Source organism: Triturus cristatus, chromosome 4_1 (assembly GCF_964204655.1).
Source record: "Triturus cristatus chromosome 4_1, aTriCri1.1, whole genome shotgun sequence".
NCBI classification, from domain to species: domain Eukaryota; kingdom Metazoa; phylum Chordata; class Amphibia; order Caudata; family Salamandridae; genus Triturus; species Triturus cristatus.
The window spans coordinates 953,722,577-953,739,896 of NC_140585.1; the positions used below are offsets into that span (position 1 = coordinate 953,722,577).

At 47.2% G+C, this 17,320-nt stretch overlaps 1 protein-coding gene across 1 annotated transcript in view; it reads right to left on the reverse strand.

The window, feature by feature from the left end:
- Positions 1–17,320, reverse strand: part of CFAP54 (cilia and flagella associated protein 54) — a 2,172,274-nt gene that overhangs the window by 259,476 nt on the left and 1,895,478 nt on the right. Inside the window, exon 65 of the mRNA XM_085653834.1 lies at positions 7,169–7,348. Coding sequence (XP_085509960.1) covers positions 7,169–7,348 — 180 coding nt within the window. The remainder of the gene's footprint in view (positions 1–7,168; positions 7,349–17,320) is intronic.

The following is a 17,320-nucleotide window of genomic DNA, read 5'->3' on the forward strand; positions in this document are numbered from 1 at the left end:
CTACAGCACAGAACCCTAGGCTTCAGACACCCGCCTACTGCCAGCGCTATAGATCAACTCCATTGTCTGCTGATGAACACCTGATCGCTCCACAAACACGCCAGTGAGATCTGACACCATCACCTCGTTCATGCCGGATATCATCTTCCTTACAGAAACAATGCACAACACAGCATAAGCACCCAACATCACCACCGCCACACCACACGGATAGTAGATAATCCCCCGGGACTGCACCAACAAACAAGGTGGAGGAATAGTCGTCATCCACAAAGAGTCCCTCAACTGCATAACCACCGGCGACACCCCCACCTGCATTATGGAACACTTCAATTTCCAGAACAACACCAACTGCAAGACAATGGTCAGAGGCACCCTTGCCTACAGACCCCAGAGACCACACCCCACATTTTGCAAAACCATCACCATCTTCATCGTCCCACTAGCCATCCTCTCAAAAGACTTCCTCCTCCTTGGGGACCTCAACTTCCACCTGGAAGACCCCAACTACACCAACACAACCAACCTACTTGAGAGCATGGACAGTCTCATCCTCTGCCAACTGGGCACACTCTAGTCCCCATATTCTCAGTCAGTGACTGAATCAGATACAGCCACAGCACCAAAATCACCTGGTACGACCACTCCATTGTCCACTTTCACATCACTACCACCTCCTCCACACCCACCCCCTCCTCCCCCACTCCAATGCTACCAACAGACGCTGGAGCAAAGTGACAGAAGACCTCTCGAACAACTCCTTCAAAGTCTCTTCCCCCAGTGCCATCACCAACCTTGAGGCTGCAGTCGGAAACTTCAACACATGGATAAACACATGCATCAAGAAAGTCTCCCCCCTCAAACTCACCAAAACCAGAAGATCCTCCAAACATCACAGCTGGTTCACACCAGAGCTCAAATACCACAAATGCATTTTTAAGTGGCTTGAGAGTATCTGGCGCACCAGCAAAACTAATAACAACCTCAACAACTTCAAACTAGCTCTCAACAGGTACGACCTCCATCTCAGAACCACCAAAACGAGCGCCCTAACCCTTTGCCTAGACACCAGCTCTAACCACAGCAAGGAGCTATTCTGCATCTTCAAGGAATTCTCCAACTCCACAGCCACTAAGAACACTGTCACCCCCCTCACAAGAGCTCTGCAACACTCTCACTCATTTCTTCTACCCCACAATCACCACCATCTATAAGAACTTCGACCCCCAGCCCCCTATACCTGAACTCTACAGAATCTTCAACAACTCCGACGCATGGGAACCTCCCATTGCAAACACAACTGCCGCCATCATGGCTCCATCCACTCGGGAGCCCCCAAGGATCCCTGCCTCCACCACTTGTTCAACCCATGAAAAAGCATAATCAGCAAGGAGCTGACTACAATCATTCACGCATCCTTCACATATACCTCCTCCCCTCAAGAATGGAAACACACAGAAATCAAACCCCTCCTCAAAAAGCCCACTGCAGACCCCAAAGACTTCAAAAATTACCGCCCTATTTCCCTACTGCCTTTCCCAGTCCAGATGCTAGAGAAAGCAGTAAACCTCCAACTCACTCTCCGACAGAGGACAGACTGCCGCCCTGATCCTCCTCGATCTCTCGGCAGCATTCAACACTTTGCTCCACCACACCCTCCTTCATGGTCCCCACTAAATGGGGATACAAGGAAAAGCCTTCAAATGGGTGTCCTCCTTCCTCTCTGGATGAACCCAAATTGTCCGTCTCCCAACTTTCACCTTGGGACCAAAAAACATCGGGCCTTATCTATAAGAAGGTGACTCAGCGTGGCACCACAAGCCATTTGATTGCGCCTCACTGAGCCACTTTCAAAGAACAGGGATGTGTCATGTATACAATTATATGTTGCATGTCGTATGCAGGGTTGCTTTACGCTTCAAATAAATATGCGGCAGAAAAATGCGCCATTGGTGCATCACAAAAAGTGATGCACCCGTGGAGCAAGGGGCTTGTAAATATGCCCCATCATCTGTGGCTTCTCACAAGGATCCTCTCTAAGCCTGAACCTCTTCAACACTTACATGGCCACCCTGGTCAGTTCCCACAACATGAACTTAATCTCCTATGCGGACGACACTCAGCTCATCCTCTAATTCTCCTCAGACCAGACTAACAACTAAATGCAACTTCCACAGGTGCATTTCCAGTGCCACTAGCTGGATGTCAAGTAGAATTCTCAAATTCAACACAGACAAAACAGAAATCTTCTGGAGCAACTACTCCCAGTGGGACGACTCCTGGTGGCCAACAGAGCCCGGCCACGCACCCACACTCACAAAGCATGTAAAAACACGCGGGATAATACTCAACAGCAAGCTCTCAATGACAAAACATATCAACACTGAATCACCCTCCTGCTTTCCCAACCTCCGCCTGCTCAGGAAAATCTTTAAATGGCTCCCCGCTTGACATCAGACGCACCATCACCCAAGCCCTAATCACCATCTGCCTGGACTACGGCAACTCCCTCTATGTTGGAATCACTGCTCAACTACTAAACAGACTCCAGACCATCCAGAACGCAGCAGCCAGACTCATCGTCGACCTCCCAAGGTGGAACCACACCTCCCCTCACCTCAAAGCTGTGTACCGGCTCCCGTCAGCAAAGGCTGCAAGTTCAAACTGCTCACCCACACCTACAAAGCTCTTCACAAGTTCACAACAAGGGTCCAGCCTATATCTGCCACAGGGTGATCTTCCACCAACAAACCCACAATCTCCGTTCCTCATCCCTCTTTTTAGACCACACTCCCCCACATTCACAGGAGCAGGAGCGGAGGCCGCGTCTTCTCTCACCTGGCAACAAAATCCTGGAACAGCCTCCCCATCCATCTCATCACTTTCCCCACCCTGCAGGAGTTCAAGAAGGACCTGAAGACCTGGCTCTTTAACTAATCCTTCTCAGCAGCAGCATCCCCCCAGCACCTGGATACCCGCTGGGGTGATAAGCAGCGCTTTACAAATCCCTATTGATTTGATTGATGACTGGGCATTGCCTGAAAAGCCCATTGACCACAGCCAGGCATGGCGACACTGGTGCCAATGGCTTGTTTGGGCTTGTTTGAAAGAATTGGTGGTGTCTACGTCACAACAGATCAAGAATTTGGCCGCATCGCAACTGTCCTGAATAGCTTGGATGAGGACAGGCCGGAGCTCCTTAAGGACACCTGAGAGGACTTGAACCACCAAATGCCAAAGAGCATGTGAATAGCAGCCTAGCAGGCAACTGTCAATGATGAACCTGAGGCCCAAACTGGTGGAAGAAAATACCCTCTTCCCAAATGTTTCTACTCTTTTGGACTCTGTATTGGGGTAAACTGTTCAGATTATTCCAGCCAGTAGAGGCCTGCATTACTAAGCTCTCATGAGAGAGGTGCTGAGAAGAAAATATAGGATCATTGGAGGCAGGTCGATGGTATCGTGAAATCTGACAGTTTACCAGTGAGCCAGAGCAAGTTTAGCTATTAGCCAATTAGAGTGAAGCCTCGCAGAATTCTTGGATCTACCTCTGTGTCACAGAAGGCCCCAGAAAGTCGGATTGTGCCGGGACAAACTGAGGGAGATAGGCTCCAACTACTGACTTTGGGAGCAAGATCGAGGTATGGGATCAGCCGCACGCATTCACAGGGGTTTGAAAGTAGAGGAAAGGGGCGTGTCTGTTTTGATTTTTTGTGCTTCTTTGACTTACCTGTTGATTTGGAGTGCAAAGACGATCAACTTCCAAACAAACTCCAGTGCTCTTAGACTGTGAACAGGGCCAAGACTGACTCTTGGACAGTGAGCCTTCTCATGTTTGGCGATGTAGAGCTTCTCCTTGCCGTCCCCTATGGCCTTTGGATTCATCGATGTGCAGTCACTGCAGGCCTCTGAGCTGTGGCTTACAAGCAACCCCAGTAAGGATCTGTCACAGGCATTTGCTTGTGACAGTCCTAACAGGATTTGAAGTTTGCCATTTTGAGAGGTCAAATATCCCTTGCACACTAGATTTAGCAATTTATTGAGAGGTAAGAAGTCTCTGAAGAGACAAAGCAGCTCTGGATCCATGTCTGCTGGTGTGGAAAGAAAGGAATTGACACCAGCACAGATGACTGGTGCCTACATGGGCCCTGCACGTCATTTGTGGAACTGGAATGCATCTATTCTGAGCTGGATGGCACAGACTACCAGGGTGTAGAAGTACTGTTTGAGAGTTTCCAGATCCAGTGTGACGCCACACGAATATTCCAAAGATGAAGAGTCTGCAATTACAAGTCTCTATCAGAAAGTGGGGATTTACTGCTTTCAATTGTAATGACTTCCAATTACATTCTTCATATTTAGGGCCCGATTTAATAGAAACACCTTCTTACCCCGCACCCTAGCCACCAGACTCCACGACGCCGGCATCTGCGGCAAAGCCCTTGACTGGATGCACGCCTTCCACATCAGCAAACCTCAGCGGGTCTTCCCGCGTACGCCGCGGCTCGCGCTGTTACATGTCATGGATGACATCGGGGGAAATATCTACAAACGGCATCTTATGCTGCTGGGCCTTACATTGGCGAAACGTGACATTGCCAGGATGTGGAAGGATGAGCGGGCTCCCTCGGTGGCCGCTTGGAAAAATGGCCTAGACTTCTGTATGGGGCTGGAACAGCCCATCTTTGTGGCCCGGGGCTGTCCGTGCAAGCATTATAAAATCTGGAAGCGGTGGGCGGATTATTGGGGCCTGTGGCTGGAGCCCCCAGCGGTGATGGAAGATATCCTAGTGGGATTAGGGCACGGCTAGAGTGGTTGGGTCTGCGCTCTGGGGGGGAGGGGGGGGGCACTGGGGGTGTGGGTGTGCTTCGAGTGAGATGGCCCTCTACTAGAGCGAGTAGGCCGTCATTCTTATTCCTCACACTGGGCCTTGGGCGAGGGCGGGTGAGCGGTTCTCAGTGGGAAGAGCGCAACTTGAGGGGGGGAGTTGGGGGGGGGGTGGAGATCCGAGATTATACTTCAGATCAAAGAATGGGTTTGTTCTGTTTTTTGTTATTTTTTCTTAAAAATGAAAATGTCTTTTGCGGTCTTATTACTGTGTAACTTGATGCTGCAGTGGCCTCTGGGGTACAGAGCCCTGTGTATATTGTGCAAATGACAAATAAAAATCTGTTGTTAAAAAAAAAAAACTCAGCGGGTCAGACTCCCTCCCTAACTCTCAGAACTGACAATGACCAACTGTGGCGTGCCCCAGGGCCCCTCCTTCAGCCCCACCCTCTTCACCAGCTACATGGCCCCCATCGCAACCATTGTCAGGAACATCAGGCTCAACATCCTCTCATACGCCAACAACACCCAGCAGATCCTCTCCCTCACCAACTAACTCATGGTCACCAGACACAACTTCCAAGAAGGAGTGAAAGCCGTCGCCACCTGGATGAAGAACAGCTGCCTGAAATTCAACACAGAAAAGACAGAAGTCCTCATCCTTAGCTCCACCCCCTCCACATGGAACACCTCCTGGTGGCCCCCGAAAATTCCCCCACCCCGACGGACCATGCACAAAACCTTAGATTCATACTAGACTCATCGCTCACAATGAACCGCCAGATCAATGCCGTCTCCTCGACCTACTTCAACACTCTCTGCATGCTTCGAAAGACCTTCAGATAGATCCCCACCAAATCCAGAAAAACTGTCATACACACACACACTCATCAGGAGCAGACTTGACTATGGCAACGCTCTCTAAGCCGGAATAAACAAGAAACTCCTTCTCAAACTCCAGACTGCCGCAGCCAGACTGCTCCTCGACATCCCCCTTCGCAGTCACATCACCCAACACCTCCGTGATCTCCAGCTGAAAGAAGAATAACCCTCAAACTCCTCACCAATGCATATGAGGCCCTTCACAACACCGGACCCGCATACCTGAACAGCTGCCTCTCCTTCCACGCAACCAAAATACACCTTCAATCAGCCCAGCTCTCACTGGCCACTGTACCAGGTATCAGCAAGACTAGAACGGGAGGAAAGTCCTTCTCCTACCTCACAGCCAAAACTGGAACACCCTCCTCCTCCACCTTCGGCAATCTCCCACATTGCCCAAGTTCAGGAAGGACCTCAAGAGCTGGCTTTTTCGGGTGACTCCAGCACTCAAAGGAGTCACCCCTCCGCCCCTTCAGCGCCTTGAGACGCTCGCGAGTGATTAGTTGTGCTTTACCAACCCTTATCGATTGATTGAGGGCTGTCCTCTGCCAGGGTGAAGGAGTAAATCTTCAGATGACCAGATTTTGAAATGTCCGTCAGGCTAGCTGACATTTCAAGCATTGACAGGAACCACTGTCAAGACGGTTCCTGCCAATGTATTGTAAGTTTTTCATGCGGCTCTGTCAAACATGACAGAGGTTTATGGCAAAGTTACATTTTTTTTTAATTTTCATAAACAAAACCCCAAGGCAGGATTTCGTTTTTGAGAGAAAAAAAAACACTGCCCACCCCTTGCAATGGGCATTATCTCCATGGCGACTGGGAGCATTTAGCAGTTTTTTACTGCTGTTCCTGCCAGGGTTTTCCTGGGGGTGACAGGCAGTGAAAACTGGCTTGTATGTTTGTCCATCAAAATTTGGTGGGCAGACATCCAGGTCAACCTCCAATAGCCCTTACTCCTTAGGCCATAGGAGAGGTGTAACCACAGCGAAGATGGAGTTATCTCCACTGTCGTTACACCACAGGTCCGCCCTCATTTACAGTGAGTAAACAGACCATTATGTTGGTGGAAAGGGTACTCCATCGCCATTGCGACAGAGTACCCTTTCCAACAACATACAATTAGGCCCTTAAAGTTTTAGGCATGGGGAGAGTAAACAATTTCCTCAATATCACATCATTTTCATTCAAACCCAGGCCAACAGGTTCCAATGAAGGCTGAGTTGCCGCTACATCAACTCTTCTGCCTACAACAGAGTCCTATAAGAAACAAGTCAAATGGTTTTATCTGTATTTCCAAACTGGTATGATCAGTTCTTTTGACTACGTTATTACCTAATTACCTTCTGCGTATTGAAGTAGATAATCTCAACATGTAACTATAAACTGAAAGAAAACAATTAAAGTGAAGAAATCATTATTATTAGGACCGCTAGACAATTATCCTACTTCATTATACCTTGGGTTCTCCATCTTCAGATTTTTCGAAAGCTGGACGGTACCACTGAAAACAAAGTTCCTTATCAGAGGAGCAGGTGGCCATGCTACCCTGCTCATTGACTTTTGCTTCTGAAGTTTTAGTGGACGATAACTTCATTTTAAGTACCTTTTTATCTTTTTCATTTCGCCTGCCATTCACCTGAAATTAAGGTTAAGTATATTAGTGTTTGTTTTTATATTTATGATAAATTGCATAGTGCAATATAGTGGTCACTAGCAAATGCACCTCTTGCAATTAAACATAGAGTAGAAGCAACATTGTTTCCTTTTTGTGGAATATTTACTGTAGCTAGGCCCTTTTACTCTTTTTAAAATAGGCCAACAACTGTGAGATGTGAAATAATGACATCCATAGATTGCTTTTAATCAAACTATGATTACTGGACTGAGAAGGAATTTTAATATGATGGAGGCCCATTTTCCCTTAGACTCGTTTATATTCTACAGCCTACTTTGCATTCAATTTTCTCCCAGAATTGAGTAAGCATTAACAAAGCCAAAAGCTCCTTACAGGTAGCGAACCGACTAGCTTTGTCAATATATATATTTTTGCTCTGGATGGCTTGATGCCTTTTTTTGCATGGCCCCACACTTGCACACCAATGCACACTTGCATCATGGCCCAAAAATTCACTGCTAAAGCCAATAGGTCGGTGCCTGGGAGCAAAGGCAAAACCTATTGACTTTTGCAAAGCTTATTTTACATTAGAATACATATAAGAGGGGCTTGCATGGAGAGAAAAGGAAGGGGATTGGTGAGTGAAAGGCTGTAGGTAAAGAGAATTTTGGCTTTGTGTTCCCAGAACACAAGGATTGCCAACGACTCCTTCTCATCCACTACCAGCCCAGATTGTCTATCTGCCAGCCATTAGCAGCTTTTCCGTGGGCCTCAAGTGCACTTGTCACCACTCTCTCCATCAGTCCAAAGCACTCCAGCTGCAGCCTTGTACATGGTGTTCCAAATCTGAAAGTTCATTCATGGCTTCCAGAACAGACAGGCGGGTGATGAACGAGAAACATAAGTGACTACGTTATTCACGGCAGCCTTGCAGCCTACATGACATTCCTGTTCACCCATTACCACATTGGGTAAAGAAGAGCAGAGGGGTCTCTCACAGAAAGAGGGAAGTTTTTAACACTATCATCCTGAATGATAAGCTAGCAAAGCTACTGTAACGAGGGCAGTACCAAAGCAGAAAGTGGTGCCGCATTTTCTGTCAAACGGCGTAACCACGTTTCCCACAGACTAATGTTTTCAATGTACGATCAAAAATCTAGATTAAAGAGCCATATGTTTGTGGGTAGTAAATGAAAATATATTTCAATTACATATTATTAATATTCATTTTACAATTCATAAATAAGATTAAAGTTTTGTTGACATACACAGACTTATCTCTAGGAAATCGTCTTGGCTTTACTCTTCTAAAATGGCTGCCCTACTTTCCTATGTAAAGCGGTCACTAAGTCATTCTTTCGTTTGTTACTATCTTTTGCTGCTATCCTGCCTTACACTTGAAACTCCATTACTAGATGGCTGCTATAAATATGCACACAAGCTATTTTAGAATGGTTTGGCTTTGACAATGCGTGTAAAGTAATTAAAACAACACTGGTGCAGCTAAATCACGACCTTGCCAGTGTGAGGAAGCATGCGGCAGCTGGCAGGTGTTTGGTGTCAATGGAGACCACATTATGCACTGCAGTGTGGGGTATGAGATTAAGGCAGGGGCACAAAGACAGCGATAGAGAAGGGACACTGGCAGAACAGTAGAGAGTTTGGCTCAGGAGACGACATTAAAGCCCTGTCAAGCCTTGCAGGAAATTCTATGGAGTTAAAGACAGCCTGCCCAGCCAATGGCAACTCATTAATAATGCAAACAACCAGGGGCTAACCAAAAGCTCACTCTCCGTATATATACGTCACAAAGTGGGCTCTGGAGTAAATGTTGTGACCACAGATCATTGATGATAATCCTCATGTTGAACAAGTTACTTACCTTCAGTAACGCAATATCTGGTAGAGACAATATCTAGCAGCAGATTCCATACATTTGAATTTCTTAGGCGTCAGACTGGTTTTGGAAGATTTTTACATGAGCATTACCCCTGCACGCTAGTAGATGCTCTAATGAGTTCTTGGTGGTGTACACGCCATTAGCGATATTTACGTCACCTATATAGGTGCCACCTTGGTGCGCTGATGTCAGTTACTTTTCACAACATTCCAAGCCAGAAGCGCAGAGCCATGAAATGCACTGACCTTGGTGCCTCCAAACTAGGGCCCTGAAAGGGACCAGCCCTGACCCTAGAAACTTGTCCGCAGAGCAGGAAGGAATGGTGGGTCGGTAAGGAATATGCAGCTAGATATTGTCTCTACCAGATAATGCATTACAAAAGGTAAGTAACTTGTTTATCTGATAAAGACATCTAGCTGCAGATTTCTCTCCTTTGAATAGATACCCAAGCAATACCATCCCCAGTGGATCGCTGTGGACAAATTCTAAACAAGAAAGTCCTGAAGGACCTAACTGGCAAAATGACCGTCCCTGCAGACCTGACTGTCCAGGCAGTAATGTTTGCTGAACATGTTCAGGGACATCCACGTTGCTGCCTGACAGATGTCCAGGACTGGGGCTCCACGTGCTAACGCAGTGGTCGCAGCTTTAGCCCTGGTAGAACGAGCCCTCAAGCAATCTGGGGACTGCTTCTTGGCCAGTATGTAGCAGATTGTAATACAGAGAGAGACCCAGTGCGAAATGGGTAATTTCTGCATCGCTTCACCCTTCTTTGCTCCAACATACCCCACGAAATGTTGGTTGTTCATCTGGAACTTGTGTATGGTCAAGGAAGAACGACAACACTCTTTTTAGGTCCAGGCAGTGAAGCTGCTCCTCTTCTTTTGAGGGATGTGGAAGAGCGTAGAAAGCAGGCAAGGTGACAGCTTGGTCCACATGGAATAGTGTTATCACTTTTGGCAGGAAAGTGGCCTTAGTGCAAAGCACCAGTTTATCTGGACAAACAGACAGGAATGGAGGCTTGGATGATAAAGCCTGCAGCTTACTCACCCTCCAGGCAGATGGTATTTCCACAAGAAGGCTGTTTAAAAGGTGAGCAGCCAAAGGGGACAGTTATGAAGAGGCTCAAAAGGGGCGCACATTAAGAAAGTGAGAACTATATTAAGATCCCACTGAGGCATAATTAAAGGAGAAGGGGGAAACATACTTACAAGACCTTTGAGAAACCTAATAAAGAGGGTTGGTCAGGCAGCCACAAAAATGCAGACAGAGCAGAAAGGTAACCCTCTACAGTACCCAGAGCAGAACCCTGCTGAGCAAGGGTAAGAATCAAAAGAAGTACATCAGAAAGGGAAGCAGAAAGAGGGTCAATAGACCTTTCTGTACAATGTAAAAAAAATCTGTTTCACAGGCAGCCGTAAACCATCTTGGTGGAGGGACGCCTAGCTGCCAAGATAACATTGCAGACTTTGGAAGGAAGGTCGAAAGCGGTCAGTTGTCACCACTCAATCTCCACGCAAGAAGGCGTAGAGTTGACAGGCTCAAGTGGAGGACCCTCCCCTGCTGCAGCGACAGTTATCCCCCCAAATGGTCAGCCTGATTGGAGGACTGATGCTCATGCTGAGCAGCTCCGATAGAAGAATCTTCATGCACAGCCTGGAGCCACAAGGATGACTTGCTCCCGGTGGTTCCTGTTCTTCGTGAGAACTCTGGGCAGAATTGGTATGAGCGGAAAGCATACAGGAGGCATGAGCTCTACTCAAGACAAAAAGTGTCTGAGTGATAGCCTCCTTGGAAACTCAAGTGTGCAAAACTGCTTACATTGCGTGTCATCAGCGGAGGCGAACAGATCTAACCAAAGCTCTCCCCACTGCTGAAAGAAACCTTGTGCCACCTCCGGTTGGAGACGCAATTCATGATCTGCTAGGCATCTATGGCTGAGTTCATCCACCCTGGCGTTGAGAGAACCTTCCAGGTAAACTACCATAGATATGGGCTGCAGTTCCATTCATTTCCAGAGACAGAGGGCCTCTTGATAAAGGGTCCAAGACCCCACCCTGCCCTGTTTGGTGCAGTACCACATGGCAGTGGTGTTGTCCGTGAACACCTGCACCAACCTTCCCTTGATGGAGGGTAGAAAGGCTTTACATGCCAGTCAGATCGTTCGGAGCTCCAGCATCTTTATGGGGAGTTTGGATTCCACCGTAGAGCAGAGTCCTCTGGAGGATAGGACGTAACTGCACTGTATCCAGAACAGCTCCAATGGAAGAGAGCGTCTGAGAGGGAGTCAGGTGTGACTTCGGCACTCTGATAGTGAACCCCAAACAATGCTGGAGGTCCTTCGTAGTCTGGAGGTGGGAGACAACAGCTTTTAGCAGCGTGTCGTCGAGATAGGGGAAGACTGGCAACCTTGATCTGCGCAGAGGATATGCGACCACCGCTATCACCTTGGTGAAGACCAGAGGGGTGCTGGTACTGCCACAATGGAGCACGAATAATTGAAAGAGTTTGTGGCTTGAATATAAATACAGTGTCGGAAATCAAAAATGCTAAGTTGTGCTAATTTTCAAAGGAGTAGCCCTCTGCAGAAAGACATTAATACTCACTGTTTTCATGGAGAATGGTTCGTAAAAAATCAAACTGACCCACTGTCACTTTAAAAACTGTTGGTGATGAACGGACACTTTGGTCCTTCTTCATTGTCTGCAGCCACATGTAAAAGGACCAAATGAGTGCTCACCCCTCATTGATCGCATATGAATAAGACTCGAATGAGTTGAATTTCGTAATGCTGCATATCTTGCCTTTCAAATTAAGAACTTTTTTCATTGAAGCACATTTGGTTGGCCCTGTCAGCACGGCACTGGCAGTGGAACGTGTTTGCCTTTGGATATATACACATATGTATAAATTTCCCCCTCCTCCTGAATTGATCCAGGAAAGGCGATGACACACGCGGGTTGGTTTGGTTTCTTTACTTTAGCGGCCTCTACATCAAACGAGTTTCGGCTACTTGTTAGCCTTGATCACTGATGACGAGATGCTATTTTTTTTCTATCTTTAAACACCTCCACACATGTGAAACTAAATCTTTTAGATAGACTACTGCTTCGTCTCTCTTCTCTTTGGTGTCCATATATGCATATGTTGCCCCAGGGAGGTGGCGGTCCCTGGGGCATAAAAAATCCCTTGGAGGGAGACCACGTGTGCCTACCTCCATTATTTTTATTGATCCTGCCACCTTACTACTAAGTCCCAGCAAATCATACTTGGAAAAATGTACCAAATCACCAATGCTAGCAATGTCAGGACTTTTCATTCCTTGGCCGTTGTAAATCTCAGCTAGAGAGGGGTAACTGAACCTAAAAGAGTTGTGGTATCTCCAGACCTACCTGTAGACTGTTTGTTGGGCAATGATTTAGAAACCTCAGCCTGGTCTGAAGTAGAGTTAAGGACTCATGCAGAAATGATGGGCATTTATGCCAGTATCTTCACTGTAACCAGGACTCAGGCCAAACAGCTCAGCGCTGAAGGAGCACTGGATCCTGGAAAAATGAACCAGATTGCTCCTAAGAAAAGGAGCAGGAAGGGTAAGGAATTATCCTCCCTCCAAACTCCCAGTGAGGCTCAAACTCCGTAGGGAGATGATCTAAGTCCCTGTGAAGTAATTGTCCCAGAGGAACTTGGGCCTGACCAGGCAGAGTTCTTGGGGGCAGCGGGCCCTTCCACGGCAGACTTGAGTTTGGAGTAAGCCACTGAAGGCTGCCTATCGCAAGTACGTAGCCCTAGCGCTGTTGCTGGCAAAACGGCGCGTGGCATGTCGCTGGAGCAGGGGAAGGGCGCCAAAATTTAAAGTATGGCTTGACGACTTGATTTACTGTCAGGAACAGCTTGGAGCCTACGCGGACTTGCTGCCGGGGGCCTCTAGGCCTGGCGATATTTGGGTGCCACTGACAGGCTATTTACTTGCACACCCGCAGGAGCAGGCTGCTGAGAAGGGCAGGGTGGGGCATGAGATTGGAGAAGGTGGGGAGGAGGGAGGAGGGGAAAGAAGGGAATGAGTTGCTTGACGTAGCGCAGATTCCGCTGTATTGAGGATGCGGATAGATACTGGGGGAGGATGCCGCTGCGATAGTCCGGGAGAAGGCGGGCTGGACCCGGATAGATGCGCTGATGGGATGAACCTGTAAGATCATATTTGAACGCCAGCTATGCCAAATGCTGATGAGAACAATGTACTGAATTCATGCTCCTGATTACGATGCAAGTGTCTGTCTTGTTTACAAAAGTTTATAAATAAAGATTTAAAAAAAAAAAAAAAAAAAAGACTTGAGTTTGGAGCATTAATCCCTCTCTTGAACCCCTCAGACAGCAAACTGCTGCTGAGGAAGCAGGGGATGTCAGTGGGTCCCCAAGGATCTATTGGGAAGATGGACTTCTGTATTCTGAAGGTAGAGACTCCAAGCCTGGTGCCACCAGGAGGTTGGTAATACCTCCGAAGATCAGGGGTGTCTTCTCTCCCTGACACATGAAATTCCGCTTGCAGGATACCTTGGGAAAAGTAAGACTTGGGATAGGATTGTCCCTCATTTTCGCTGGCCCCATAAGTCAGAAGACACCAACGCATTTTGTCGCTCCTGTGTCACTTTCCAAGCCAGTGGTAAGTCAGGTTGCACTATAAAGGTCCCCTTAATTCCATTTCCAGTGGTTCCCTTTGAGAGGGTAGGGATTGACACTGTTGGTCCCTTGAGTCCTCCAAATGCATCCATACACATTTACCTCCTAGTGGTGGTGGACCATGCCACTAGGTATCCAGAAGCAATTCCCCTTAGAACCACTACAGCTCCTGTAGTGTCCAGGGCCATCCTGGGAATGTTTTCCAGAGTGGGTTTCCCTAAGGAGGTCTTAATAGACAGAGGTGCCAACTTCATGTCTAGTTACATAACTACAATGTGGAAAGAATGTGGAGTAAACTATAAGTTTACCACACCCTGCCACCCACAGTGTATTGGGCTTGTTGAAAGGTTCAACAAGACCCTGAAGTGTATGATCATTGGGCTCCCAGTAAAACTTAGGGGAAAATGAGATGTCTTACTACCCTGCCTTCTCTTTGCCTGAAGAGAGGTTCCTCAGAAGGGGGTTGGCTAAAGCCCATTTGAACTTCTATTTGGACATCCAGTTCGGGATCCATTGTGTCTCGTGAAGGAGGGTTGGGAGCAACCTCTCAAACCTCCTAAACAGGATATTGTGGAGTATGTCCTTGGCCTGCGTTCACATACGGCTGAGTACATGAAGAAGGCCAGTAAAAACCTGGAGACCAGCAAATATCTTCAGAAAATCTGGCATGACCAACAGGCCGTCCTGACTGTTTACCAGCCAGGCCAGAAGGTGAGGGTGTTGGAGCCTGTGGCCTCAGCAGCACTCCAAGAAAAATGGAGTGCCCCACACAATCCTTGAAAATAAAAGTGAGGTCACCTACTTAGTGGACTTAGGGTACTTCATGTGAACCACCTGAAACCTTTTGTAGACAGGCTGACATGAGCTTGCTCATGGCCACTGATGAGGGATAGGAGGAAGAGAGTGACCCTCACCCTGATCTCCTCTCTCAGAACCCTGTTGGTGGGTTAGTGGATGGAGTAGCCTTGGCAAGCAGCCTCACTGACTAGCAGCAAGCTGATAGTAGGAAGGTCCTCAATCATTCGGTACAAACACATATTTTCTCTGACACCCAGTCAAACAACCTGGTGTACCCATGAGGTGGACACAGGTGAGAGTCTGCCAGTAAAGAACACAATTTACAGACAACCTGAACATGTGAGAGATTGCATCAGGACAGCGGTCCAAAAGATGCTGGAATTGGGGTTCATTGAGCCTTCAGATAGCCCCTGGGCTAGTCTAGTAGTCTGCTGGTACCAAAACCTCATACCAAGGGTGGAAAAGGAGAGATGAGGTTTTGTGTGGACTACAGGGGCCTCAATGCAGTCACTAGGACTGATGCCCAACCTATTCCAAGGGCAAAGGAGCTCATAGATACTTTGGCCTCAGCCAAGTTTCTGGCTACATTTGACCTGACTGCTGGCTAATGGCAAATCAGACTAGCTGAGGTGCCAAGCCAAAAACAGCACTTAAAGATACATAAATACAGGAAAGGGACATATGTGTATAAGGAAGGTAACATATGTGGAGTTAAGATATATTTAATAAACTCAGACTATCAAGAGTCGCTGTACTTTAAGTTGATGTATTTTTGTTAATTTTTTTTTTTTTTGTAATTCCATAGTGAAGCAATTGTAGATAAATAGTTATGACGGAAGATGTACTTATCTACACAGACACCTATATACATGTGAAACATCGAATAAGATAACCATAAGTAATATGTACTTTAAGCAGAACTAACAAATATCTATATATTTATAAACATAATTAAAATTAATACACGTTTATACAAAGCTATACACATATGTACGTACACATCTATAGTCAAAATAAATGCCTATATACAGAGAGATATGGTGTATATTTATGTTTGAGTATGGTGGTTATGTGGGGAAGAGCCAACTCTTGAGTAGTGTTCAAAAGATAAGGTAATTTTCAGTGGCTCTTTTGTTTGGGGTAAAAGAATTCCATAGTTTGGCTGCTTGAACAGAGAAGGATGTGCCACCTACGTTCTTTTTCTTGTATGGTGGGATTGTGAGGTGAGGTGCCAATCTAGAGCAAAGGTTGCTTTGTTGAATGTATTTGGTGGTTTTATTCCTGATAAAGAGCAGTACTGGTCCATGTATCACTTTATGGGTGATACAAAGCAGCTTGAATGTGGATCTTCTGGCAACCTGTAACAAATGTAGGGCCTTTAAGGTAGGGGAGATGTGGGCTTGTGGCTTTATATGTAAGAGTAGTCTGGCAGCAGAGTTCTGAATCCATTTTAGTCTTTTCATAGTTGTTAAAGATAATCCGTGGTAGAGGCTATTGCTGTAATCAAACAAGTTACATGCCTTCAGTAATGCATTATCTGGTAGAGATTCCACCTAGCTGCAGATTTCTTACCTTTGAATTTCCCAGGCGTCAGACTGGCTTTGGAAATTTTTGCTGAGCAACATTTTTTGCGTGCGACATCGGGTGGCTCCATTCCACTCCGTGTGATGTTGACGGTAGCGTTGGTTATGACGTCTCGGTGCCCATATAGGCGCCACCCAGGCACACGGACGTCAGAACTTTTGGCTTTTTCCACACCAGAAGTGCAGAGCCACGCAGTAACTGACGTAGTCGTGTGCAAATCTAGGGCCCTGAGAAGGGGAGTAAACCTAGCCCTACAATATCAGTCCGCAAAGTGGGGAGGCATGGGAGGGGTTGTAAGGAATCTGCAACTAGATAGAGTCTCTACCAGATATTGCGTTACCGAAGGTGAGTAACTTGTTCATCCGATAGAGACTTCTAGCTGCAGATTCCTTACCTTTGAATTAGATACCCGAGCAATACCATCCCGGGGTGGGTTGCGGACCCATATCCTATACTAGGAAGTCCTGCAGGACCGAATGGGCAAAGTGCCAGTCCCTGTGGAACTGAAGATCTAGGCAGTAGTGTTTTGCAAAGATGCCCACATAGCCGCCTGACAGATGCCCTGGACTGGGACACCCTGAGCCAAGGCTGTAGTCACAGGCTTTCACCTGGTGGCATGGGCCCTTAATCCCCCAGGAGACTGGTTCTTTGCCAGAACATAACAGATATTGATGCAGAGAACGGCCAAGCGAGAGATGGTCCTTTTCTGCACTGGCCTTCCCTTCTTCGCTCCCACATACCCCACAAAGAGTTGGACATCCAATCAGAAATCTTTTGTGCGGTCAAGGTAGACCGACAATGCTCTTTTTAGGTTCAGTCGGTGGAAAGCTCCTCTTCCTTAGAAGGATGCGGGGGGGCAAAGAAGGTGGGCAACGTGATGGACTGACCCAGATGGTAAAGGTCACTTTTGGCAAAATGGATGCCTGGGTGCAAAGCACCACCTCGTCTGGCAAGGACATAAGATAAAGAGGTGAGCAAGATAACGCCTGCAGCTCACTCACCCTCCAAGCCGATGTAATCGCCACCAAGAAGGC